The sequence below is a fragment of the Muntiacus reevesi genome, chromosome 16 (assembly GCF_963930625.1).
Source record: "Muntiacus reevesi chromosome 16, mMunRee1.1, whole genome shotgun sequence".
Classification (NCBI taxonomy): Eukaryota; Metazoa; Chordata; class Mammalia; order Artiodactyla; family Cervidae; genus Muntiacus; species Muntiacus reevesi.
Window position 1 is genome coordinate 5165614 of NC_089264.1, and position 26294 is coordinate 5191907.

Sequence of the window (26294 nt, forward strand, 5' to 3'; positions counted from 1 at the left end):
TGCCCTTTGTATGCAGAAGTTGAGGCCCACGGGGATAAGGAAGGTGTCCACACACCAGAAAGTGGCAGGATACTCTGAGTTCCTAGCGTGATTACAAAGCCCACTGTCCTTGTACTCCTCTCCAGGCCTGAATTCTTGCTCTGGAGTGGGGGATGGGATTCCTTTGTCCACGGATTGATTCCTGTGATGAAATTTCTTATTCACTGTGCAAGATTCCTTGTTGTGACAAGAACAGGTTACTAGTGTGGGATGAGATACTGATGTTGATAGTAGTGTTCTTATTGAAGACCATTTCCACTGTTAATCCACTCAAAATTCATGACAGTGAATGGCTATCCTTCTATACTTTCTGAATTCAGAAATAATTCTTTTGGTGTGTATGAATTTTGGTGGAGCTTCCCCCCCACCCCCACCTCAAGAAAATGCCCTGTAATGGCTGTACCACGTAACACTACCCCTGACTTTCCTGTTGAATCATCCCAGCCAGATTATTGCTTTTCTCTGGATTTGTCTTCGTTACATAAATTTGTTCAGAAACCCTGACATCAGAAAATATTCCCATCAGAGAAGTTTTGTGTGTGTCAATTTGTCTGTAAATCTGAATTCTGTAATGATGTTACCAAAGTGATGAATCTAATGAATTCCAAGCCACCATTGTTTTTTCAGCTGTCTTAAACAGATCGGAATTCTATTATGCTTCTTTATCAGAATGCATTGACTGTCCAAAGAGCTTTGCAAGTAGTTTATTATCTAAAATAATTTTTTTCCTTTTGGATATTTTGAATGACTCTGACTTTGCAGATTTGTTGAAGAATAGTAATTAATTTGAGGGAATTCCCTGGAGGTCCAGTGGTTAGGATGCTACGCTTTCACTGTTGAGGGTCGATCCCTGGTCAGGGAACTAGGATCTTGCATCCTGAGCTGTGTGGCCACAGGAGAAAAGAAAAATGGTAGTTATTAGCTTTGTAACAGCTGAATTGACTAGTACTCTTGGGTGCCTGAGTGAAACCGCATGAAAATACATTTATACATACAGAGAAGGTATGTCTTTTAAAGCAGAATTTTTTAGTGTTTCAGTTTGAATCTGTAAGAAGAATTATTATTAAATAGAGTAACATCTGTGAATGCTTGAGGGAGAACTTCCTCACCTTGTACTCCTTGACTCTTCTCCTCCTCTCACACTCCATATTCAGCCCGTCAGGGAACGGTGTCAGCTTTCTCTTCATATCATCCTCAAGAGTCTGATTCCTTCTCGCCATCTCCACTATTTCCCTGCCATAATCCTCCCAAGTTACCATTATCCAAGACCTAGGTTACTGTAGTAGCCTCCCACCAAAAGTAAACGAAGGAGGATATTAGTAATCTTTTTACTAATAAGTGCTTTTCTTCTGTAGACACAAATATTTTAGTGTTCACTTTTACTGTTCATTATTTGAAATACTGAGCAAATTAGGAGTATAGGTTATGTCGTGAGGGATACATGGCAATTCTTGTTACTTCCTTGAGGAAACCATCTTTGGGGAGACAAGAGACAACCATCTTTGGGGAGACAACCATCTTTGGGGAGACACATTAGAATGTCATTGATCACATGAATTAATGATGAAAACCACAGAAATAAATTGGAGGTGTCCAATTGAAGAGCTCCTAGAATCTGTGTGTTTGGTAGATTAGAGACAGTTTCTTGGAGGATGAACATGAGCTGTGTCTCACACAATGCTGAGTTGCGGCAGGGAGGCCAGGTGGCGTGTCTGCAGTTGTATCAATATTAAGGTGGAATGAGCTCAGTCTTTTCTGAGAGGCATTACACTGGTAGGACTGAAGAACAGGGGGCAGGTTCATTTGAAGGATTGTTGGGGGTGAGAGGACAAAGCGGGTTTAGATTACCAGTTGGCAAGCTGTTGGAGCCATGTTTGGGAAGAGGACCGGCTCTTTATGTTAGAATCCTGAGCTGGCGCTGGACGTGGGCGCTGGAGCAGATGAGCACAGTGAATGCTGTTATTAGGAAGTCATCTTTATTTTTTACCGCACTGCGCAGCGTGTGGGATGTTAGTTTCCCAACTAGAGATTGAACCTGTGCCCCCTGCAGTGGAAGCACACTGAGTCTTAACCCCGGGACCACCAGGGAAGTCCCAGAAAATCTTAATTAGAGTTTATTTTTTATTTATTTTTTCTTTTTTTTTTTAATTAGAGTTTAGAAGGTGGTTTTGGAGAGTATCATGGGTGTTATCTGGAGTGACCTGGTAACAGGTCATCCAGATATCTAGACTTTGTTCTCTAGAGTCCTGATTTGCCCAGGACTCCCTCAGTTTCAGCCCTGAAAACCCCATGTCATGGAAACCCCTCAGGCCAAACAGAGATTGGTCATTTAAGGAGAGCATAGTTCAGACAAGCAGCTGGCGTTAGAGGTACAAACCAGAGGAAAATATTAGCACGTTATCTAGTGAACAGAGCTTGAGGATCAGAGATCCAGAGCATTTCAGAGGTCTGATAGGCAGGCAGTGTAGTGTATTATATAAATATCTTGACTGACAGAATTTGGCCAAATGAAATTTAGCATTGTCACAGCAGCTTTGTTTATGTGACAATCTAATTTAAGCAGATTTTGAAAAATGAATATTTTAACCAATGGTTTTTGAATTTTGTATAATACTAAGAGCAGTAGTTTTCAGCAATGGATACTTAACTTGTACCAGGTACCTTGCTAGATTTTACAGGTATTTTCATGTTTAATTCTCACAGTCAGCCTATGAGATAGGCAGCATTGTTTTCTTTCCTTTATAGATGAGGAAACTGGTCGTTTGAGACATTAGGCTGTTTGCTTAGTTACACAGCTAATTAATAGTAGAAGGAGATTTGAACCCTGGCCAGCCCAAACCTCTTAGCCACTGTATAGTACCATTTCCTGGTATCAAGGAACCTGTTTTGTTTTATTAATTTTTTTCCTTTTACTACAAAAGTAACACTTGTTAACTCTAGAAAAATTGAAACACTGGGGTTAGCAGAAAACTATGCAAAATACAGTTCCTTCTGTTTAGAAACAAAGTCTATTGACATCTTTGTTCATATCTTTTTCTTTGGGGGGGCACATTGATATATAATTTTTTCTATAAAAAATGACATTTGATAAATCTTTTAAAACCAGTTGTTAGACATTTATTCCTTTTCAATGTATTTTGTTGGGTGTTTAGCTTCTTGCAACGTTTTGATACTACATACAGCTTGGCAATAAACATAATTAACTGAAGATGATATACGGATAAAGGAAAATGAAACATGACTGAAAAACAAAAATTCACAATGATGAGCAGTAATGCAGGAGATGCATAACGATTGTAAAATCACTCACTCTATTTTGTATTTGGATCACCAGTACAATGAAAATCAATGACTGAGGAATATTTGCTTTTGAATAGACCATTATGTTGAACAGCTTTCTTTTGGTTAAAGTTGAATTTTCAACAAAATCACCTAGAGCTGGTGCAGGAACCAAAATAGGACCCCAGCCCCTGGGCAAAGTCCCAGGAAGGCGCCTCATCCCTAAAATGTAAATGCAAGTAGTGATTCTGCTGCTGAGGAGCTCACTTCAGGGGTTGGTGTCCGACTCTGTGCAACCCCATGGACTGCAGCACGCCAGGCCTCCTTGTCCATCACCATCTCCTAGAGCTTACCCAAACTCATGTCCATTGTGTCTGTGATGGCATCCCACCATCTCATCCTCTGTCGTCCCCGTCTCCTCCTGCTTTCAATCTTTCCCAGCATCAGGGTCTTTTCTGATGAGTTGGCTCTTTGCATCAGGTGGCCAAGGTACTGGAGCTTCAGCTTCAGTATCAGTGCTTCCAATGAATATTCAGGACTGATTTCCTTTAGTATGGGCTGGTTTGATCTCCTTGCAGTCCAGGGGACTCTCAAGAGTCTTCTCCAACACCACAGTTCAAAATCATCAATTCTTCGGTGCTCAGCTTTCTTTAGAGTCCAACTCTCACATCCGTACATGACTACTAGAAAAGCCATAGCACTAACTATATGGACCTTTGTCAGCAAAGTAGTGTCTCTGCTTTTTAATGTGCTGTTTAAAAAGCTAGAGAATTCTAGAAAAACATCTGCTTCATTGACTACGCTAAAGCCTTTGACCGTGTGGATCACAACAAACTGGACAATTCTTAAAGAGATGGGAATACCAGACCATCTTGTCTGCCTCCTGAGAAACCTCAGGAGGTATGCAGGTCAAGAAGCAACAGTTAGAGCTGGACTTGGGACAACTGACTGGTTCCAAACTGGGAAAGGAGTACGTCATGCTTATATGTGGTCACCCTGCTCTTCAGGGGAATAAGCCATAAACCCCATAACCAGAAACCATAGCTGAAATAAAGAGAAGTAAATTTCAGGTTCAGAATATTACAGCAGGGGCTTCCCTTGTGGCTCAGTGGTAAAGAATCCACATGCTGATGTAGGAGACACGGGTTTGATCCCTGGTCCGGGAAGATGCCACAGGCTGCTGGAGCAGCTAAGCCTATGCGCCACAGCTGAGGAGCCCGTGCTCTAGAGCCTGGGGGCTGCAGCTACTGGAGCCACTGCAGTGAGAGGCCCAGGTGCCAAATTAGAGGAAAATCTGCAAAGCAGCAAAGACCCACGTAGCCAGAAACAAAGAATATTAAAATAGTTATCAAAGCTAGAGGCCGTGGCCGGCTAATGACAACTGGGAGTTGATGCTTAGTCCACGAGTGTTGGGTCAGGCTCTTTAAACCCTTCTTGCCAAAGGGCAGGAGATTGGGCCTGGGATGAACCTGAAAGTGAAAGTCACTCTCATGTCTGACTCTTTGCGACCCCAAGAACTATACAGTCCATGGAATTCTCCAGGCCAGAATACTGAAGCGGGTAGCTTTCTCCTTCTCCAGGGGATCTTCCCAACCCAGGGATCAGATCTAGGTCTCCCGCATTGCAGGTGGATTCTTTACCAGTTGAGCCACAAGGGAAGCCCAAGAATACTGGAGTGGATAGCCTATCCCTTCTCCACCGGATCTTCCCAACCCAGGAATCAAACCTGGGCCTCCTGCATTGCGGTGGATTCTTTACCAACTGGACTATCAGAGGAATGAGCCTACAGGTGGGGAAAAACACCCCAAGAGAGCTTGAGAGAGCTCCAGGGATTGGAAACCCAGCAGGTTCTGACAGCCGGACGTTTTGAAGGAGGAGAATGATGTAATGAAAGGTTATTGAGTGATTAAGTCAGCTACGAGTAGGCAAGGAAGCAGTTTAAGAGGATGCTTCTTAAATGGTAAATGTAAAGGAGGAGGTTCTTGGTTTGGGTACTGGTGGGAATTATATGTAAAAAGATATTTAAACAGCTCCATTAAATAATTAGATTGGAGACATTCCTGTTGTGACATTCCTCTTGTTATCACAAGTTTGGAGTACGGATAGAACGTGTAGTTTTGATCCTTGGAGCTTGTAATGCTGCCATTGCTTTCATTAAATTGAGGCTTTAACTGGTATATTAAAATATTTTTTATTACAGAACCCCTAAATAGGTATGCTGTGTCTTATGATTGCAGTTTAAGTTAATGCTATCACATTTTAAAATTAAAAATTATTATCTTCTCTTGGTGCTTTGAAGGTCATCATAAAATTAATGACAAATATACTGGAAAGACATTTCAATTAACTTTCTTGGATATTGATCAGATAAGCACTAAGATTTATAATTATTTTCTGAAATCTTCATTAGATGAGTCCTTGGTTGCTTTGGGTGACTGTTTTAGTAAGTACTTTCCAAACCCTGGAAAGTGTTACTTCTGAGTTAATTTAAAGAGAAATCTTCATTTTGCTGAATGTCCACATTGGTTTTTTGTTTAACAGTTGTACAGAAATTTACTGTGTTCTTAATTAGAAATAACTTTTTTTGTGTTTCTGGAGGTATTAAATTCATGAACTTCCACGAATCTCTAAATGTTATAGAAGCTTCCATTTAATTAACTGCAGCTAATGGTTAGATGTGCTTCATTGCTTTGAACTTTTGAATCAGTCCTCCCTTGCACAGTATTTGATAAATGTGATCATAATTTCTGTCTCATCCATGGAATTTTGTAATATTTATTATTTTCAAAATTGCAAAGAAATCCTTGTTGTAAGAAGAAACTGAAGTAGTATTTGAAATGACTCCTACGTCTCCCAGCCTCACAATGATAACCGTGTAACAATCTGATACATACTTTCCAGTGTTCCGGAGTTCTGCTCTGTGTACATGTGTGCATTCATTACACACGCCTCCTCCTCCTCCTCTCTCCCCTCTTCTCCTTCACTCCCTTCCCCCCCAGCGTAGACTCTGCGGTACTGTCCGAGGAGAGGAGGCTTTGTTTTGTGCTGGATTTCACTCCTGGGTGAACTCATTGTCCTTGTTCTTTCCTTCACTTGGTCACCTTGAAAGTTCAGTAAATTCAGTCTATGCTCTACTTCTCTTTATCCTGGCAGTCAAACCAGGAGCCCTCTCAGAACAAATCCTCAACTCTGTAAAAGACAGACGTTCTGAGTGTTTCTCCTAAGGCCAGCCAGCTAAGCAGCCCCGTTCTGGCTTCCCTGGTGACTGGCCCCAGGCCCAGAGGGGCTTTGCTGATTCCAAGTATGAAGTTCTCTGGGGTTTCCCTACGTTATTCTTTGCAACATTCCTCTTCTTGGTGTGTTATGGGTTGAGATTTCTTCTGCATTAGCAACCCTGGCTGATTTCTGTCTCCTTGAGTTTTCTGAAAGATGGTGATATGTTGATGGTAGAACTTGTTTCTTCTTTCTTCTGTTGTTTTGGTGGGATTTAGGTACACATGATTACCTATGTACTTTGAACCTCCCGGGTGCCTAGTCTTTCTTCTGTTTTTGGAAATCCTTTCAGGGTTCATTTGCAGTTTCTCTGGTTTGTGTTATAACGTGACAGTTTTTTCCCTCTTTTAGTTTTGCATTTTATATTAATCATAATTAAATCATTGATACCTCATTGCTCTCTTTTTGGGTTCAGAAATGACATCGTTGCTTAACAGATTTATTTTCTACTGTATTTAGGGACCTCCACAAGGTGTTACTGCATAAAGCCAATTAATGGTGTAAAATTTATTTTTAGAAATTTAAATAATTGTCCTTATTTCATTTGTATTTCATTGTATTTCCTTTGTTTCATTCATAAACATCACTATCTTTAATATATATTTGTATTTGCCAGGTGACTAAATATTGTCAGTTTCCTTTTTTCAGTGTTCAGATTAAAAAAAAAGATTTAAAAAAGTGATAGTAACTTTACATGAGCACATTGGACTCTGTATTTTAAAATGGTTTCTTATGTCAGAAATGACAGCATTTTTTAATTAGTGAGATACGTTGATCCTACAACAGCATGTATTTTTACTTTTGTCTTAGGAAGGAGAAAATATCTTCTATTTGGCAGTTGACGATATAGAAACAGATACGGAGCTGCTGATTGGCTGCCTGGACAGTGACATGGAGGCCGATGAGGAAGAACAGCAAGTTATGACAGTGATCAGTGAAGAGGAAGGTAAACTTTCTAAAGGACAATCAACAGCTAGCAGAAAAGGTATTAACTCTAACTGGTGGGCCAGGAGAATGCAAGTTGTAGGAGAAATAAAGTTTGAAATGTGCTTGAATTATAACGGCATTGTAATAGTGTGTTCTCAAAATTAAGTTAGTTTTTGTCAGAATTCTCAGAGGGTATCCAGCCATGAGCCTGTCTTCCAGCAGGGAGGGAATGGTGGGCTGGAGGGTGTGATGGATGTGTTCTGCAGGCTGCTAGGGTCTGTGGCGGCTCCCTGCTCTCACTGGTAGGGGACTAGTAATGGGGATTTTTGTCCTCTGGCCCTGACTTTGTCGTTCACCCATGTTGTAACCAGGCTGGTCACTGACTCTGAGGCTTTACTTTCTCTTCTGCACGTGGGGAACAGTGAGTGCAGAGGTCCTGTTGGGCCCTGTGGGAGTTTTCCTGCGCCGCACTCTTGTTTAAGACCTTTGAGAATCTGTAGCATCTGGAAATGTCTGGTTGTAGAGACCCACAGCACTGCGGGGTTGCCCTAGCAGGGTCACCGGAAACGCGCAGTGACTGGAGGTGGACTTGCTTCTATCAGCCCCGCGGTCTAGGGGATGCATGTCACTTGCTTATCCTCTGCCAGTGGGTGACCACTTGACATCAGGGCTTGTTTCTCTCATTTGTGTTTTACTCCTGATCGGTCACAAGGGAACTGTGAAGGGTGGGGTAGGTGTTCACGTTTTCTAAAAGGCTGATCTTTTCTTTAGAGTATTTTTCCTTTTGCTCAACAAAGCCACTTCAGAAGTGACATGGGTTTCTTTAGTCACCGTGGTATTGATGTCTTTTATGTGAATTTTCTGTTTTAACTGTATGTCATTGACTGAGAAAGTTTGAGTCTTCTCAGTATTGCCAGATTATGCCTCTGTTTTATTTGCCTGGAATATTTAAAAGGAAGACGAGGACAGGCTATCAGTTTTGTCTTTCCAATTTGCATTGTGTTGTTGGGATATCAGATTTGGGGTGATGGGAATTATTTCTATATAGTTTTGCGTTCTCTTTATTTTTGTATTTATTTTTAACACTGCCCCAAGGGTATGGTATTACTGTGTCCACCGTTTTACCTTAAAAATAAGTCTCATACTTATTACCACTGTGACTTTAGTAATAAAATAACAGTTTCTTTTATAAAAAAGAATCAATGGGAATGATTCTTTAGAATTTAGTTTTGTTTATCAAAGCAAAACATAAAATCCCCCAAACAAACAAAAGAGCCCCCCAAAATAGATCTAGCAAAGACAAACAGCCAGCAAAAGAAACAAAGAATCCACTCAAATGTCAATCAGTGGAGAGTTTGGTTAAATAAGTAAGTTATGGTACCTTAAAGTTTAAAAAAAATTGACTTAAGAAAATACTAAATGGAAAAAACAACTATGTATGAAACTACATAAAAAATATGATCATAAAAGTAGCTATTGTTAGACTCTATAAAATACGAATTCACAAAAGATAAGTCAGTCATGGAAAGAGATTACAATAGTTGTCTCTTCATTATGGGGTTATTGGTGATTTTTATTCCTTCATATTTTCTGCATTTTATCTAAATCTAATTGTATTTGATAATCAGGAGGCACATTCAAGTTAAATAGCGCACTTTGAAGTGTGGTATAGCCATGGCAGTCCGCGTGGGACTGCTGGCCAGAGAGACAGTGGGGCCTCACTCCGCGCGCTGGGATGAGTACTGTTACGACCCTGGTCTTTTTTCACTTATATGTGAGATTCCCCTTGGTAATTCAGCATAGTTCGCCTTGGTTGGGCTTCTCTCTTCTTGCAGCTAAAAGTGAACTCAAGATGACCTGTTTCAGGGAAGACTTTGGCTTTCCAGTTCAACGTTTGTAATAACTCTTTGATGTGAAAGGTTAATGTTACAGGGTAAATTGAAAGTTGATTTTGAATTGGTGAAACACAAGTTGAACGGTTTTAAAAAAATGTTCTAGTAACACTTTCCGTTATTTTTCATGGGCAGCCTATTCATACTTATAGAGATATTAAAATTTATTAAGCTGGTACCATTAGCACAGTTAATTTTCATTTTAAAATAAGGGCAAAGCTGAGCAGTTCTTGGCTCTTCATTTTTGTCTCATAATTCTGCTTGCTTGTAAATATGCAGATCGCTTTGGCTGTAAAGAGGACTATGCCTGTCCCCAGTGTGAATCGAGTTTTACCAGTGAGGAAATTCTTGCCGAGCATCTTCAGACATTGCACCAGAAACCCACAGAGGAGAAAGAATATAAGTGCAAGAGCTGTGGGAAGAAATTCCCAGTTAAGCAGGCTTTGCAAAGACAGTGCGTACATTAAAGATAATCTCTGAAGTTATAAGCTGACACTTTAACTCATTTATTTGGTTTGTCTTATAGTTAGTTTCTAACCTGTGTGCCTTTGTGATGGTGTGTGTATAGAGATTAAGCATTCTTTATTGTCATTGTCATTAACTTTTCTTATGTTGAGTTTTCAAACATTCTGTTTATGAAGTTTAGCAACTTGCCATTAAATATTAAACTCATTGGTGTACTAATCTGAAATCTGATATGCATAATTTAGCTAGTGCTTTGAGGTGGCAGATCGCGTTTCAGTGATCTGTATGTGATACTCCCTCTGAAATCAGGTAAAAAAAAAAGTTAACGAAATGGAGAGAGTTTGGAGTATAAAGAATACAGGGACATTTTGGAAAGCACTGTTTATTTCATAGCAGTGTTGGAGAAATCACTTTAAAGATGAATATGTACAAGATATAAGGATGGAATGAATTAAATGGTCCCACCCATTGCTCAGCACCCTGTATTATTTTTACTATTTATATTAACAGCATATAAATTTATCCTTTTATTTAAGTATTTTACAGTATCATAAGTTACTAAAAATGAGAAAGTGTATGCATATATTTATAAACTTTTATTTTTAACAGAATGTCACCTTGCATATGAGCAAGAAATCTTTAACATAGGCTTAATGTTTCATTTTGTATTTATTCAAGTAAAATTTTGAAACATGCTGTATTTCATATTAAAATAATTGTCATATATCTAACCACTTTTGCTTATGATATTTGAGATTAAAAATTTCTATTCAAAACTTGAAAAATTTTAACTTTTATAATGGCAGGAGATTATACATTTGGAAATTCTCTTATATACTTTTAAACAAGCAAAGACTATATACTTTTTAATGAATATATTTTAAAACTGCATTCTCGTCAGTTTGTATTGAATTTATGTTATATATACTACATCGAACATACTTTTGCTGAGCTGAGTCTTACTGCTAGGTGCTACTAAAAAGTTTAAAGGGCAAAAGACAGAATAGAAAGGGAGATCATGAATGTGACTTTATTCGAAGTAGAGGTATTTTCATACGTTTTTGTCCTAGACTTCCAGTTTTTTTGTTTGTTTTTCTATTTCCCCTCAGTGTTCTTCAGTGCTCAGCGAAAAGCAGTCTGAAGGATTCCTCACGAAGTTTTCAGTGCTCTGTTTGCAATTCTTCCTTCAGCTCAGCATCGAGGTTTCGTGTCTGAGTTATCAGATGGCTGTTACATGATTGTGGGTCATTATTGGCATGCATGCTTTCATGCTTCTTAGTGATTTAGTATCATATGGCTACAGAATCTCAGTGCTTTCCTTCCTGCCTGCCTAGGTAATGCTTATAATGACCCTGAAGCTCTCCTGTGAGCATGCATTACAAAAGCCAGTCAGGATGCTAGAAATGAATAGGTGTCCTCACCATTTCTTCTCCCTGTTCCCCTGTCCTGCTTGTCTTGCAGTTTTGAACAGCACCAGGAGACATGCCAGGGAGATGCCAGGTTTGTGTGTAAGGCGGACAGCTGTGGGAAGAGGCTGAAGAGCAAGGAAGCCCTGAGGAGACACCAGGAGAATGTTCACACCGGTGAGGAGTCATCAGAGGACCATGTTTAAAGGGGCCTCCTCTCCCCAGGCTGCTGCGGTCTGTTCTTAATTCTCACTCTCAAGGACAGAGCTTGCTTTTCCATTGTATTTCACACAGATGTAGATCTCTGGAAGTGGAATTTTTTTCTTTCACTGAACATTATTTCTTTTTAAGTTGATTTCAGTGATAGTCATCATTTTTCCCATTTCCGAATTAATCGTAACTGGAAACCTAAGCTAGGATCTGTTTGTGCTTGGTAGCCAGGTGTATTAAGAATTAATATTTTAAGTAGTAATTTTAGTGCTTCAGCATGTGAAATTTCTCTTATAGTAGATACATTTAAAAACTACATATTTAAAAACTTCTAACTGATGGCTCTTCTGCCTTAATATTTTCACAGTAAAACTTCATTTTTTAAAAAACTCTTACATTTCTTCTGTATTTGAGAAAATTACTGGCACCGTTTTGACCTGCAAATTGAATATATTTGAATTTATAAAGCAGATACAATTTGAATTTTTTCTAATGGCCAGCTAAACAATAGCTAAACAGTTAGAAACTTTGTTACTTAGGTTTCATCTGCCTAGCACACAGTAAATGCATTTTGGTTTAGGGGTTGAGTCTGTTGCACTAAACTGAACAGATTAATACTTTCAGAGTTAATGATTTGTTTCCTTAGTGTCTTTTCCTTAAAGGAGACTGAGGTTCACGGCACTTCTCACATCCTTCTGTACTGATATTTTTCTCAGGTAATTACTATTACTGTTGGCTTAAGGGTGGAAATATCTTTCTGGATAGGAGGAAAGTGTTATTTCTTTTCTTCTATCCTGTTTATTCGCACATGCAGGGGAAAAGAATAGTTGGAACTCAGCTTCTGTTTCCTATATTTATTCAGTGTCCAAAAAGTGTCTCCTTTAAAGCTAGTTGGGATATTTTTTGTGTGAGCATGACTACTGGGTCCAACCTCACATCACCGGTTTGGGCTAACTCTGAGTACCAGCCATGTGTGAAAGTTCATGGTGGCAGGAGGTATGGCCTTGTGAAATACAGCTTCAGAAGGATGTACAGCACTTAGACTTCACAGTGTCCTGACTCCTCTCTCTCCTTTTGAATGATACATAACTGATGTAGAGAAGGTGGCATTTTTCTGAATTCTTTATACTTGGGCCTTTTCTAGGTTTGCAAAAGGCAGTCATGACTTTTTGATAGACCTGTCTCTTCATAGTTTTTGCTTTTTAATAGCTGTTATGGTTTAAAATGCTGTTCTTAATTTCCCCCATCTTTGTCTGCAGTGTATTATAACAAATCTTTTATGTCATTTTTAAAGTTAACTTTGCTGAACTAAGTAAAAAACCAGATGCACACTAAAACTCTGGAAACTTACGTTCTTGTTATTCGGCATGTGGTCTTCAGACTGTGGTATAAGCATAATTTCTTTAAGACTTCTTGTAGTTGGTTTGGATATTAAAATATTACTGATTCCGAAAACTCATGGTGATTTTGTAGGAGTGAATTTATAAAGGGAAGTTTTTTATTTTTCTATGTTGTGGGTTCTATAAAATGTGAAACTTACTGTATTTCAGCCAAAGGCCACATACATACTTTTTGCTGGAATTGGTACACAGTCCGCCTCTCATTCATAGCCTCTCTCTTGCTTCTTCTCTTTTGTCTGTGAACTATATGGACATTTGGAGAAAGAATATTCCATATTTAGAACAATGAAAAAAGCAGTGTTTGTACATATGGTTGTATAAGCTGTTACTCTAGAAAGACAAAGGTATTCAAGGAAAGAGAAGGTCATGCAGCTTTACCACTGACAAGGACAAATGTTCCTTGTTAGGTGATATGAATTTAAGATACTGAGAAGAGAGAAGCTGAATTTTTAAATATGAATCACATTTTTCCATAGCAACTGTAACACATGGTGGGTAGTTTCTCAGACCAGCTCCTGGAAGCACACTTAACCCACATTGTGCTGAAACTCACAATACTTAAGTAACTGTGTATTTGGTATTGTTGAATTAATTTTTCTTGCATCTCCCACATTTGTTAGTAATATGTTCCTGACTGTTTTTGAAAGCTGAATCGGAAAGTGAAATATCAGACTTACCTAAATATAGTAAACTAAAGTGCCATAAAGTCTGGTTGTAGCTTCGTAGTTGCTCTTGTCCTTGACCCTGGGGAAACTTGTAGGGTGGTGTCCTTTCCAGTTAGTCAAGAGGAAGCAGTGAGGGTGTTGATCCCCTTAACTCACCTTAACTATCTTAACCATTTTTTCTCTTTTGATTTGATTCAGTGGTTGCTGACCAAGAGATTTTGATTTTACAGGAGATAACATTTATTCCATTCTCAGGCAAACAGTCATAAACTCTCCCCGTATTTCTTCTGAGGACTAGGATTCTGGTTCTGGGATAAAGACTAGAGGCCACGAGGAGGAGAGAAAAGGTTGAAGAGGAGGGATGGTATGTAGCCTCTGACTCCAGTGGCAGAGCAGTGGCAGCAGTGTTGGGAAAGGTGGGGTGGGTGATCATGGAAATCTCACTTCTATCACTGTTCTCTCCCTCAAGCCTGACCTCGCTGGTGGGAAAGAAAAAGGTCTAAAGTCAGAGAGCAGCTGGCATAAGGGGTGAGCAGGGACAGCAGAGGACTGTGGGGTTGTTGTGCTGTTCAGATACTCAGTTGCGGCCACTGTTGGCGACCCCGTGGACTGCAGCAGGCCAGGCTCCCCTGCTCTCCACCGTCTCCAGGAGCTGCTCGAGCTCGTGTCCAGTGAGTCGGTGATGCTGTTCAACCATCTCATCCTCTGTCGTCTCCTTCTCCTGCCTTCAATCTTTCCCAGCATCTGCTGGGGTCCAGCCTTGGCAGGATCCAGGGGTACCCTCAGGGTGAGCGGCATCGGCGAGAGAGAGAGAGACACCAGACTGGGGGTGTTTGCAGGGTCTGGCAATGCTTTATTTTTTACTGTAGCTTTTATACCCTAAGTTAGTACATTTCTAAGGGGAAGATAGTTTAACATTACATCAGCTTGTCCTTTAGGAAACCAGGGTGTTTTCTGCATACTTCTTTGTTTATGAGGGTCTTGTACATTATCTCCTGGCCTTGGGGCCTGTTGACATTTTATGCAAGTCAGGTGAATGTAAACCTATTTTTAGTTTCTGTGGTGATCTTAACAGAAAAGTTGCAGTCTCTTGGGGCAACAGTACAGCATGTCACAACATTGTAGAAGTATAACCTTGTTAACACAAAGGTCAATTCTTTTGCAGAAGTTTGTCAGTTGAATTTATCTAAAAGGTTTATCCCATACAGACTCTGCAGCTTCGGTGAGGCAGCCTCTGCCTAGCACTCCTAGCTAACAGTTAACAACCATCTCATTGTTACCACACTGGGGCTAAGCTCTTATTTTTCTAGATCTATAACTATATTAACAAAGGTTTCCACTGCACAACCTTAGCACATTAAGAGCAAAAATACAACAAGCAAATGTTAACCCAATAACCACTTTTAGAATAATTTTTCTTGTGTTTTCTAATAGGGCTTCCTCACCCCCCGATGGGCTCTATGTCTATTAGGGCCTTTATATGATCAGGGTCTTTATGCTATTTTATGATTAGGGTATTATGAGCAGTCATGCATATTAGTACCAAGGGCATAAACGCATTTGCTAAACAAACTAGAATGCCAGCAAAGGAGTTTAAATTAAAACACTCCTTTCATCCTGGATAATCTCATAAGATACTGCCACCCAGGAGACATACTGATTAAAGTTCCAAGTTGATTCTTATTTGGAAAGAGATCGGGGAAGGCCTTCTGCCTATGTCACAGAAATTAGGGAGTAGTCTATTAAAGCAAGCATCAGAAAGATAGATATCATCTTTAAGGTGAGCGCCGGGGGCAGCTTTTTGAAATCCGTGGAATCCTAATCTACCTTGTTTGTCAGGTTTCCTCCTCATGACCTTGTCATGGGTGGGATCTCATGTGCTGGCTCCCGTCAAGCATCAGGGTCTTTTTCAGTGAGTCAGATCTTGGCATCAGGTGGGCAAAGTATTGGAGCCTCAGCTTCAGCATCCATCCTTCCAATGAATAGTCTGGGTTGATTTACTTTAGGATGGACTGGTTTGATCTCCTTGCAGTCCAAGGGACTCTCAAGAATCTAATCCAACACCACAGTTCAAAAGCATCAATTCTTTGGCACTCAGCCTTCTTCATGGGCCAGTACTCACATCCATATATGACTATTGAGAAAACCATAGCTGTCACTATGTGGACCTTTGTTGGCAAAATGATGTCTCTGTTTTTTAAAACACTGTGTCAGTTTGTCATAGCTTTTCTTCCAAGAAGCAAGTGCCTTTTAATTTCAGGGCTGCAATCATTGTCCATAGTGATTTTGGAGCCCAAGAATATAAAAGCTGTGACTGTTCCCATTTTTCCCCTTCTATTTGTCATGAAGCAATGGGACCAGATGCCATGATCTTCATTTTTTGAGTGTTGAGCTTTAAGCCAACTTTTTCAGTCTCTTCTTTCACCTTCATCAAAAGGCTCTTTGGTTCCCTTTAGCTTTCTACCATAAGGGTGGTATCATCTGCATATCTGAACTTATTGATATTTCTCCCAGCAATCTTGATTCCAGCTTGTGCTTCATCCAGCCCAGCATTTTGCATGATTTACTCTGCATATTAAGTTAAATAAGCAGGGTGACAACATACAACCTTGACGTACTCCTTTCCCAATTTAGAACCAGTCAGTTGTTCCATGTCTGGTTCTAACTGTTACTTCTTGACCTGCATGCAGATTTCTCAGGAGACAGGTCGGGTGGTCTGGTATTCCCATTTCTTTCAGAGTTTTCCAGTTTGTTGTGATCCACAGTCAAAGGCTTCAGTGTAGTCAATGAAGCAGACTTAGATGTTTTTCTAGAATTCTTTGGCTTTTTCTATGATCCAATGGACATTTACAATTTGATCTCTGGTTCCTCTGCCTTTTCTAAATCCAGCTTGTGCATCTGGAAGTTCTTGGTTCACATACTTTTGAAGCCTCACTTGAAGGATTTTGAGCATTACCTTGCTAGCATTTGAAATGAGTGCCTTTGTGCGGTAGTTTGAACATTCTTTGATATTGTCTGTCTTTGGGATTGTAATGAAAACTAACTTTTTCCAGTCACATGTCCACTGCGAAGTTTTCCAAATTTGATGACATATTGTGTGCAGCACTTTAATGCATCATCTTTTATGCAAACTGGAAAAGAGGGTATATTCTTTCTCAGTGGCCCTTCATGTTTTAATAGATATGTGTAAAGAATTGATGACCAAATGCATGCTATAAGATACTCATTTTGCTCAGGAGAATTTTCTCCTTTACTGGCCATATTACTTGTCAATCACCAAGAAAAAATTTTCTTGGCTGTACTATTTAACATGTTAAAAATAGTGCATTATATGAAATAAATATCTTGAATGATGACAACAATTAATATTTTACTTTTTCTGAAGGCATTCCTCTCCCATAAACACAGTCTTTTAAAAAAATTATTTTGTTAGCTTGCTTTCTACTGATTTTAGATTTCTTGCAAAAAAAAGAGAAAAGGAGAGGACTGGATAGGGTTGAGGTTATGGCGGGAATAGGCATGGATTAGTCATTTGGGGGCCAAGTGATGGATGCATGGTAGTTCATTTTATTAATTTTTATTGATTAATTTTGTTAATTTTTTATTCATTATTTGAAATCAATTAAAAGTTGAAACATATCCCATGGTTATGTATTTGATATTGTTATTACATTGTATTTGAAAATCCTGTTTTATTCATTCTTTTGTTTTCTGTAACCACTGTGAAATTTGAAACAACCTACTATAATTATCACTATGAAGAAGAAAAAAACTGAGCTTTGTAGGATTTGTATAATATTATGAATGTCAAGTAACGTTTTACTATTTTTGATCTTACTTTATTCTGATTTTTAACATTAATTTTGGTTAATTATATACTCAGTGATCTTGCAGGCTTGTAGTGCTGAAAAGAATAACCTATGAATTCCATTTTTAAAAACCCAGCTGAATAAATAAAATATTCTGTTAAAATGTAAAACAAGTGGCAAAATCAGCTTATGAATGAATAAATCCAATGTTTTATGTACACATTTGATTAATTTTAATTTTTCATGGAAGTTTGCTTTACTCTTTTAATACTAAATTGGTATATGCAGAGGTGAAAAGCCCATGTTGTTTATGTAGAAAGTAGTATTCCAAGCTAAATAGTACTTAGATTTTTTAAAGAAAAGTTTAAAAACATAGCCTATTGTTTATCTGAATTTAATGGATATATTTACAAAACTGACAATTTTGGAGTTACAAGTGAAGAAGGTGAAATACCCTTTTAGAAATTATATATCACCTAGAAACACTTACCTAATGCTCCTCTTAATAGTTTCATGTAAATCATGGTGGTATTTTATTTTATTTCATTTGTGTTTTTCTTTAGGGGATCCTAAGAAAAAACTCATATGTACAGTGTGCAATAAAAAGTGTTCTTCAGCCTCAAGCCTACAGGAACATAGGAAGGTCAGTAAAATAAAGACTAATGTTAATCATAGTTAAGATCTTTAGTCATAGTGTCTGCCAGGAAAAATATTAATTGCTTTGTATATTGTGAAGACAGAGCTTTGTCATTAATTTTATACTAATATACTCTAAGGGGCTTCCCTGGTAGCTTAGCTGGTAAAGAATCTGCCTGCAGTGCAGACCTCGGTTCGATTCCTGGGTCAGGAAGATCCCCTGGAGGAGGGCATGGCAATCCACTCCAGTATTCTCGCCTAGAGCATCCCATAGACAGAGGAGCCTGGTGGGCTCCAGTCCATGGGGTCACAGAGTCAAACACGACTGAACGCCTGGGCACACCCTGTACGCTAAAGAGCAAGACTGATACACAGAAGAGCCAGCTCTTGCCAAAGAATATTGTGAGTTGTTTGCTGTTATTCAGAATAAGTGGAAACATTACTCCAATGCAGTATAGTGTCTGAGTCCTTCATTACGACACCTCATCCTGGTTTCATGCTTCACCAGTTGCTATTTGCTCAGGAAATAGTATATATTTGAGGAAACCACAATATTTTTGTGTATTTATAATATACTCTACAGTGATGTTTAGCCTGAAATATATGTGTATTATATTTAAGTCTGGCAAAACAAAGACAAGAGCTCTGTTATTTTGAAGAGCTTAAAGTAATGCAGAAAAATGTCAGAGTGTTGTCAGTGGAAACAGATGATTATGCAGTTGACCCTTGCACAGCACGGGTCTGAGCCGTGCTGGCCCACTGGCGGCATTTTTCAGTTACACATACTCCAGTGCTGTAGTCAGGGCTTGGCTGAGTTTGCCGATGCGGAGGGCCCACTGTAAAGTTACAGTGTCCCCACTGAAAGGGGAGGTGAGGAGGCGTGCGAGTGGGGGTGCAGTGGGTCTAACCCCCAGGGCCCTCTGTTGTTCAGTGGTCAGCTGCATTAGGAGAAAAGAAGTTTAATACATTTATAATAAGCAACACAGTTTACTAAGTTACTATTTTAATATGAAAGTTAACCTGAAAAAAATGGCAGCTATTAACCCTAACAGTGTTAGCACTTGTTAATCAAATTTATGACAGAATAGAGTTAAAATAGAATTTAGAGTTTTGTTCATATAATGGGAGAGTCCAAAAATTTATTTTATATATTACTATAACAAAGATACAAATGATTATTTCCTGATTTCACATATGAGTTTTTCAGAATATCTATGAGCATGTCATACTGTCTTTTAATCATTTAATACTAAAGAAGAGGATATGGTACCAGTGGAAGTGATATTTTACATTATAGTTTATAAATTGAATTTTGTCTCTTTGTTTATATATGGATATATTCCAAAATAACTTGACAGATCTTAAAATTCATATGATATTCAGTGCAATATCTTCAACTCTTTAGGCTGTGGATTTAACCTGTAACACATAAGGTAGTTAAATTATTAAGATGTCTAAGGTTATATCCTGCATGTTTAGTGATTTTGATCTTCAGGGAGAAACGATGGAACGAGTAGTGGGCAGAGTGATGACTGTGGATGTCACATTCCATCACTGACCCTCCGTGTAGCCTTGGGCCTCTGGTTAAGTGTGACATGGAACTGACTGGTGTTTTCCAGTTTCCTAAGTGCCACGAAACTACTTTGTTTATTCAGTTTCCAAGTGGTTATCTTATCAGGTTGTTTACAAACAGAGAGTACTTGAGGAATTGACATATAATTCTTATTTGAGGGCCATGTTCGTCTTCTCTGTCATTCCAAATTTAGCGTAAGTGCTACTGAAGGAAGCCCTGAAGCTACTTTCTTAAAGTTCAGTGCAGAAGCCAATGCAGATACTGCTGCTTCTACGTCTCTCTTTCTCCCCATCACCCTTAAAGCTTCTGAAGCAGAACCTAGTCCGAGACCAGAAGTGTAAAATCCAGCTGAATAGACATTTTCTGAATGTCCTCATGGTTCTAGAATTCTTTGTTTTCTTTCTCTGATTTTAGAAAGTTGAAAATGAAGGTATCTTACCAAATTTAAGATTTTGCCAAGTAGAATATTTCAACAAAGTTGGTTGTGGGACATAATTCTGAAAAATGTCCTCTTCTCCATTTATATTCTTCATAATACAAAGAAGATCTCCCTGGGGAATATCTCTATAGACAGATTTAAATCCCACCTGGTGGTGGAATACAGTCTCCAAGTTGTCTCTGCGGAATGTTAGTAACTTGGTAGCTCAGTGTAGCTCTTTGTCCATCACAGCATTGCTCCTCTGACATATTCTGAATCCACAGGCAGCTTCTGCGGACTCCATTTTTGAGTCTATTCTTATCGTTGTTGCTCTTTAGTCGCTAAGTTGTATCCTACTTTTGCAACCCCATGTACTGTCGCCCACCAACCTCCTCTGTCCTGGCATTTCTGAGGCAAGAATACTGAAGTGGATTGCCATTTCCTTCTCCAGGGAATCTTTCCAACCCGGGGGTCAAATCCTCATCCCTTGCATCTCTTGCATTGGCAGGCAGACTCTTTACCTCTGAGCCAACAGGGAAGCCCTGTTTTTATAGCTGGGTGTGTCTAATATCTAATAGAGTTTGGTGCTGGTATTTCACCTTAACAGCAGACGGTGATCTATACATATGCCACATTTACATTATAGTCTAGACTCAGCATTCAAAAAACTAAGGTCATGGCATCCAGTCCTATTACTTCATGGCAAATAGATAGGAAAAAACTGGAAACAGTGATAGATTTTGTATTCTTGGGCTCTAAAATCACTGAAGATGGTGACTGCAGCCACGAAATTAAAAGATGCTTGCTCCTTGGAAGAAAAGCTATGACAAACCTGAGTTCAGTCACTCACTCATGTATGACTCTTTGCAACCCCATGGACTGCAGCACACTTGGCTTCCCTCCCCATCACCAAATTTGCTCAAACTCATGTCCATTGAGTCGGTGATGCCATCCCACAATCTCATCCTTTGTTGTCCGCTTCTCCTCCTGCCTTCACTCTTTCCCAGCATCAGGGTCTTTTCAAAAGAGTCAGCACTTCGCACCAGGTGGCCAAAGTATTGTAGTTTCAGCTTCAGCATCAGTCCTTCCAATGAATATTCAGGACTGATTTCATTTAGGATTGACTGGTTGGATCTCCTTGCAGACCTAGAGACCCTCAAGAGTCCTCTCCAACTCCAGAGTTCAAAAGCATCAGTTCTTCAGTGCTCAGCTTTCTTTGTAGTCCAACTCTCACAAGTCATCAATACATGACTACTGGAAAAACCATAGCATTGACCGGATGGACCTTTGTCAGCAAAGTAATGTCTCTGCTTTTTAATATGCTGTCTAGATTGGTTGTAACGTTTCTTCCACGGAGCAAGTGTGTTTTAATTTCATGGCTGCTGTCACTATCTGCAGTGATTTTGGAGCTCCAGAAAATAAAGTCTGTCACTGTTTCCCCATCTATTTGCCATGAAGTGATGGGACCAGGTGCCATGATCTTAGTTTTCTGAATGTTGAGTTTTAAGCCTGGTTTTTCACTCTCTCTTTCACTTTCATCAAGAGGCTTTTTAGTTCTTCACTTTCTGCCATAAGGGTGGTGTCATCTGCATATCTGAGGATATTGATATTTCTCTCGGCAATCTTGATTCCAGCTTGTGCTTCATCCAGCCCAGCGTTTCTCATGATGTACTCTGCATGTAAGTTAAATAAACAGGGTGACAATATACAGCCTTGGCATACTGCTTTCCTATTTGGAACCAGTCTGTTGTTCCATGTCCAGTTCTAACAGTGGTTTCCTGACCTGCATACACGTTTCTCAGGAGGCAGGTAAGGTGGTCTGGTATTCCCATCTCTTGAAGAATTTTCCACAGTTTGTGGTGATCCACACAGTCAAAGGCTTTGGAATAGTCAATAGAGCAGTAGTAGATGTTTTTCTGAACTCTTTTGCTTTTTTGGTGATCTAGTGAATGTGGGCAATATGATCTCTGGTTCCTCTGCCTTTTCTAAATCCAGCTTGAACATCTGAAAGTTCATGGTTCACGTATTGATGAAGCCTGGCTTGGAGAATTTTGAGCATTGCTGTCCTAGGTGTGAGATAAGTGCAATTGTGCAGTAGTTTGAGCATTCTTTGGCATTGCCTTTCTTTGGGATTGGAATGAAAACTGACCTTTTCCAGTCCTGTGACCACTGCTGAGTTGTGCAAATTTGCTGGCATATTGAGTACAGCACTTTCACAGCATCATCTTTTAGGATTTGAAATAGCTCAACTAGAATTCCATCACCTCCACTAGCTTTGTTCATAGTGATGCTTCCTAAGGCCCACTTGACTTCACATTCCAGGATGTCTGGCTCTAGGTGAGTGATCATACCATTGTGATTATCTGGGTCATGAAGATCTCTTTTGTACAGTTCTTCTGTGTATTCTTGCCCCTTCTTCATATCTTCTGCTTTTAAGTCCATACCATTTCCATTTCTGTCCTTTATTGTGCCCATCTTTGCATGAAATGTTCTTCGGTATCTCTAATTTTCCTGTAGAGATCTCTAGTCTTTCCCAGTCTGTTATTTTCCTGTATTTGTTTGCATTGATCACTGAGGAAGGCTTTCTTATCTCTCCTTGCTGTTCTTTGGAACTCTGTATTCAAATGGGTACATCTTTCCTTTTCTCCATTGCCTTTCTCTTCTCTTCTTTTCTCAGCTATTTGTAAGGCCTCCTCAGACAGCCATTTTTGCCTTATTGCATTTCTTTTTCTTGGGGATGGTCTTGATCACTGCCTCCTGTACAGGGTCATGAACCTCTGTCCATAGTTCATCAGGCTCTCTGTCTATCACATGTAATCCCTTGAATCTATTTGCCATTTCCCCTGTATAATCCTAAGGGATTTGATTTAGGTCACCTGAATGGTCTAGTGGTTTTCCCTACTTTCTTCAATTTAAGTCTGAATTTGGCAATAAGGAGTTTTTGATCTGAGCCACAGTCAGCTCCCAGTCTTGTTTTTGCTGACTGTATAGAGCTTCTCCTTCTTCGGCTGCAAAGAATATAACCAGTCTGATTTCAGCAAACATAGCATATTAAAATAGGGGAGACATCACTTTGCTGACAAAGGTCCTTAAAGTAATATCTATGGTTTTACCAGTAGTCTTGTACAAATGAGAGTGTTGGACAGTAAGGAATGGTGAGCATCGAAGAATTGATGTTTTCAAACTGTGGTACTGGAGAAGAGTCTTGAGAGTCCCTTGGAGTGCAAGGAGATCAGACCTGTCAGTCATGGAAGAAATCAACCTTGACTATTGGAAGAACTGACTTTGTGTCTGAAACTCTAATACTTTCTCCACCTGATGCCAAGAGCTGACTCACTGGAAAAGACCTGGATACTGGGTAGATTGAGGGCAGGAGGAGAAGAGGGTGACAGAGGAGGAGATGGTTGGATGGCAAAAGTGACTCAATGGACATGAGTTTCAGCAAACTCCGGGAGATAGTGAAGGATAAGGAAGCCTGGCATGCTACAGTTCATGGGGTCATGAAACGCTGGACACGACTTTGACTGAACAACAACTAGGCTAATACCTTGTATTACTATATGCTGTTCTGTATTACAATAAGATATAGTATGGTCCTTCTTGGCACTTATTTAATTTGGGACATCAGATTATGAGTTATTATTCTCCATATCAATTTAGTAAGCTATAAACATTTTATAAAATGCTTTACTTAGCATTAGGCATAATTAATATCATTGTCACTTTAAATCTGTTCTATTAAACTTTTATAGGAGTTTTGAAAATAGCTTTGGTTGAGTTTTCCATTATGAATAAGAGAGTCAACACAGAAGTGCTTTCATGTAAATATTGTATTTTATAATTTTGGAAATATCAAAGTTCAGTTCAGCCCTTAAAAATGTTTCATGTTTTGAAAGCCGTGAGAGTTAAGTAAACAAGTATATTTTGCAGTAATTTAAGAACTGCCATTTTTGTATGGACAAATAATTTTAAGTTTGTATATACTAATATAAATAGAATATTGAAAATTAAACTAAATATGTGTTCATTTATGTATGTCTCAGAAGGCATGTAATGATTTTGTAGCTTGTTATTATAAAAGATACATGTTACAGAGTTTAAGAATATGAATCTGTTCTTACAACCTTTAGTTAAACATTACACTTCATATCATTGCTGTGAGGATCTTTGATGGTTGAAGTTGTACCCTTTGAAATTTCTTAGACTGAAGGCTTCCCTTCTGTCTGTGTGGTCCTTGACTTCTGAGTACTTGGGTACAGGCCCACACTGTTTTCGGAGGAACCATAGGACTCTGGACCCTGTATATCTCCCTTCAAGGTTAGAAGCCACCGCATATAGGCAAGGATCTAAGTCAGAGTCCAGTGGAATGATGTCATCCTGCTTCGTCTTGTTGCTTTATCTTTTCTCTGCTTTTCCCATTTCTGTTCACTGACTCGCCAAGAATCAGACCCGACAGAAGCAGAAGGCTGATGGCAGCCTCAGACCGCGGTGTGGTTGAGTAGAGGATTAAGGCTCACACCGCAGACTAGGGACCTGTCAGCCTTGTGCCAGCTTCTGTTTCGCTTCCTGTGCCGTCTTCTGCGGGTCCCTGTCTTGAGTTCTTCTGTGGTCACTTAGGTCAAGGGAGCCGTTTTCCAGTCCTCCTCTCTTTAGTCATTGCTGTGCCAATTCAGGGTCTTCTCTTTTGAGTTTTACTCTGTAGTGACCCCTAGATATTCTGCAAGGATAGCCAGAATATCCTGCAGAAGGGCCAGTGCTTGTACGGGGTTTAGTTTTGTGAGCTGTACCTTGAATGAGTTTGAAACAAAAACATGACTTCACCAAGATGATTTTTCAGTCTTCAGCAAAACAGTAGGATGCTCCTCTTCATTGGGATGATCAACAGTTCTAATATAAGGCTGCTTGCAGCACATTGCTCTTTTTACATACTTATGATAACAACGAAACTTCTACTTTTCATACTGCCTATCCAGTTTCTCTAATTTAGTATCTGGGAGAGAAAGAGCCAAACCTAGTTGTAACCTTTATTTAGCTGATTGATTGCTATTAAGTTATGCCCCTTATATATATATTTTTTTTTGATGAAACTCATAAAAACTAATAAAACTTGAAGATTTTTAGCCTCCTGTCCTGTGGGAGTATTGTTGTGAGCTACACTCAAGTTTTCAGAATCATATCTTTGTCTTTCATGGTAATTAATATTTAGATCTTTACTACATATGTTTTAAGTTTTAAGTAGTGTTGACTACTGGAAAGGGAATATTTTTAGTGGCAAGTTTTTCCATTCCATTTCCATATCCATTCCAAATATGCCAAATTTTGGCACATTTCCAAGTCTAAATTTGTGTATAACAGATTTAATATATATTAGGTATAATTTTTTGCAGAGTATAAACTTTTTATGTACTTCAGAAATAGGTCATCTGTTTTACATATTTAAGTAACATACAGTTTTACGTTTTTTAATGATCATGTTTTACTGGGTAACTTATGTTCATTGCATTTTCAGTTTCTTATATAGGGTAATATGAACAAATCAGTACTGAATTATAATGCATAGTTTAGATATTGTAATGGCAACTGTCCACATGTTTATACTTGAGTGCTATAAAATTTTGTGGCTCAACCAGTTGAGTTAACTGTTAATTTAACCTTTTGCAGATTCATGAGATATTTGATTGTCAAGAATGTATGAAGAAATTCATTTCAGCAAATCAGCTAAAGCGTCATATGATCACCCACTCAGGTAAAACACATATTTTCCCATTTTTATTGAAATCAGTACAAAAGCTTCACCTTGTCATTTTTAGGAGCTCTGAGAGGGGGATAATCAGGAGACCTGGCTATTAGTTCTGGCTTGGCCACTGACTTACCATGTGATTCTGAACAAGTTACTTAACTTCTCTAGATCTTAGTTTATTTCTGAAGCAAATGTGGTTGGACTAAATGAAATGAAAAATCTTCAGATTTATCATTTAATTTGTTATGTACTCCTGCGACTTAAGCTGAAGCTCCAATACTTTGCCCACCTAATGCAAAGAACTGACTCACTGGAAAAGACCCTGATTCTGGGAAAGATTGAAGGCAGGAGGAGAAGGGGGCAACAGAGGATGAGATGGTTGGATGGCATCACCAACTCAAAGGACATGAGTTTGAGCAAGCTCCGGGAGACGGTGAAGGACAGGGAAGCCTGGCGTGCTTCAGTCCTTGGGGTCGCAGAGCGTCGGACACGATTGAGCTACTGAACAGCAGCAACAAACCCTCCTTGAGCCTTAATCTCTGTGTTCTTCATCTGTGTAAAG

At 39.2% G+C, this 26294-nt stretch overlaps 1 protein-coding gene across 4 annotated transcripts in view; it reads left to right on the forward strand.

The window, feature by feature from the left end:
- PRDM5 (PR/SET domain 5) overlaps window positions 1–26294 on the forward strand; it is a 258063-nt gene that overhangs the window by 110377 nt on the left and 121392 nt on the right. For 2 of the 4 annotated variants that reach the window (XM_065907340.1, XM_065907342.1), the window contains exons 4-9: window positions 7402–7576; window positions 9690–9864; window positions 10985–11077; window positions 11337–11458; window positions 17929–18008; window positions 25654–25738. In XM_065907340.1, the coding sequence (XP_065763412.1) occupies window positions 7402–7576; window positions 9690–9864; window positions 10985–11077; window positions 11337–11458; window positions 17929–18008; window positions 25654–25738 (730 nt within the window). The remainder of the gene's footprint in view (window positions 1–7401; window positions 7577–9689; window positions 9865–10984; window positions 11078–11336; window positions 11459–17928; window positions 18009–25653; window positions 25739–26294) is intronic. The other 2 variants (XM_065907341.1, XM_065907345.1) reach the window with 1 other exon arrangement.